Below are 2,264 nucleotides of genomic sequence, written 5' to 3' on the forward strand. Positions count from 1 at the left end.
TAGAGAGAGAGAGAGAGAGAGAGAGTTTTTAATATATATATATTAAAACTCTCTCCGCCTTGGTTTTTGGTGCAGGTGTCCCTAAATTCCGTGCTCCTGGGTTTATGCACGTCACATACAAACACGTGGGCTCGGAGTATGTTTTGGGTCAAAGAGGAGAGATCATGTACAACCCTACCTTCACCGAAAGGTTGTTCGAAATCAGGGCTAAAAATAGCGCCGGCCAACATAGCTGCTTCAACTACCGTTCAGTTATAGTACGGTGCATCAGGTGCGTATCATACTGCGAGTGCTATAAGCGTAGCAATGTGTTAGTGTTGTCTGTTTATCCTGATCGCTCACACTGTAGAGTGGCATACTCAGATATACGTTGATTTTGGGTCGTGTTTATTATAAATATGAATATATATATATATATATATATCTATATATATAAGTTGGTCCTGAGTCGTGCTTTTTAAATATGAATATGCATGTATATAAACACGTCGATTTTGAGTTGTTTATTTGTGTGAGTGCTTCGTATGCAACAAGTCGTTGTCCTTTTCTCTCCATCTTTATCGTTCAAATTGTACCGTAGCGTACAAAATATAGGCAACTGTACGAAGAATCCGCTGCTTGTATATATGAATATATGTATACATATGAGAACAATCTCTCATGTTTATATATATACCCAAACAACATGAATAAGAACAATCTTTCATGTATATATACCTAAAAACCATGACTCAAATTAGACGTATATATATACGTGTATATGCATATGCATTTATAGATATACGTTGATTCCGAGTCAGATATTTTTTAGGGGTGTATTACAGATGTAGTAAATCATTGGATTTTATGTCAATGCTTATCATTCCAATTGTGTCGCGCCAAATAGGCATACATTGGATCTGAATCGAGACATGGGGTACTTTAGTCCTACTATGGGCAGGGAGCTGGACTATCTGTGCAGAAACTATTTGGATTGAGCCGCACTAAAACATTCACACCTAATTTGGTCATATATAGCACTCCACAGAGACTCTCAGTGCGGAATTACAATAGCACATCGTTCCAATCAAGTACTGGCATTATACATTATAGCTACATGTACACGACAACGTGGCTTATCTAAACAGGCTAAAGTGACATGTATAAAACCCTAAACCCTAAAAGCTAAACCTTAAACCCTATAGCTACATGTGCACGACGGCTTGGTTTGTCCACACAGGCTTGCGTATCGTGTGGTTGTGATGTGTACGATGTATCTTCTGTATGAATCACAGCTAGTCAATAATACCTCTCTTTTATTCCTTCTGTATGAATCACAGCTAAGTATATAGTACCTCTGTTTTATTCCTTCTGTATGAATCACAGCTAAGTATATAGTACCTCTGTTTTGTTCTTTCTGTATGAATCGCAGCTAAGTATGAGATATCCCTCTTTTATTCCTTCTGTATGAATCACAGCTAAGTATATAGTGCCTCTCTTTTATTCCTTCTGTATTGAATCACAGCTAAGTATATAGTACCTCTCTTTTATTCCTTCTGTACGAGTCCCAGCCAAGTATATAATACCTCTCTTTTATTCGGTAAACCACAGTGAAATGAAGCGTCGGGCAATCGCAGAGGAGGAAGCTAAGAATGCAGCCATAGAACATGACAACGACAAAGTCAAAGAAAGCAAACGCGCGAACAAAAGACCGAAAAAAAAGGAAAAGAAGAAGAAAAAGAACACACCCTCGTACGACATGGTCACAGCTATACGCACCATGACAACCGTATTGCAGGCGCCAGCAGAGATGTACGCTGTGGACGTGTCCAGAGACGAAGGTCAGGCAATCATGCAGAACACTTTCAGCAGCAGTGCGGGGGGTTTCTTCAACTTCAGCAGAGCCGCCATATAGTACGTGTGAATTAATAAAAATGCATATACAGTGTACTCGGAGAGGCTGTGTGCACGGTATCCTGCGGTTAAGGGGACGGTGTATATTCAGCTCAGATGTGTATCCGGTACAGTATTGTTTTGCACCTCAAAAGAAGCCTGTACACGTGGAGTATTAGTTGTATGATGTCAAACCTAAACCTTAAACCCCTAAACCCATATACGCCAGGCGATGCGGTGCTGACTTTCGGCATCTAGATTGGCTCTGCTCAAACAATATATGTTCCTGTATTTGTGCAACGTGGACATGGACGTATATATGCCCTTTTCCGAGCTCTTCAAATGATACGCAAACAACTCTACCCACTGCTTATAACACGCCTATCAATCGT

The 2,264-nt window shown here is 40.1% G+C and overlaps 1 protein-coding gene across 1 annotated transcript; it reads left to right on the forward strand.

The window, feature by feature from the left end:
• The first annotated feature begins 72 nt into the window (after positions 1 to 72).
• Positions 73 to 2,019, forward strand: SARC_14204 (hypothetical protein). Its single transcript, XM_014291663.1, has 2 exons — positions 73 to 271; positions 1,591 to 2,019. The coding sequence occupies exons 1-2, from the start codon at positions 105 to 107 to the stop codon at positions 1,892 to 1,894; spliced, it is 471 nt and encodes a 156-aa protein (XP_014147138.1). The 5' UTR covers positions 73 to 104; the 3' UTR covers positions 1,895 to 2,019.
• The last annotated feature ends 245 nt before the right edge of the window (positions 2,020 to 2,264 follow it).

Source organism: Sphaeroforma arctica (genome assembly GCF_001186125.1).
Source record: "Sphaeroforma arctica JP610 unplaced genomic scaffold supercont1.4292, whole genome shotgun sequence".
In the NCBI taxonomy this organism is placed as follows: Eukaryota; class Ichthyosporea; order Ichthyophonida; genus Sphaeroforma; species Sphaeroforma arctica.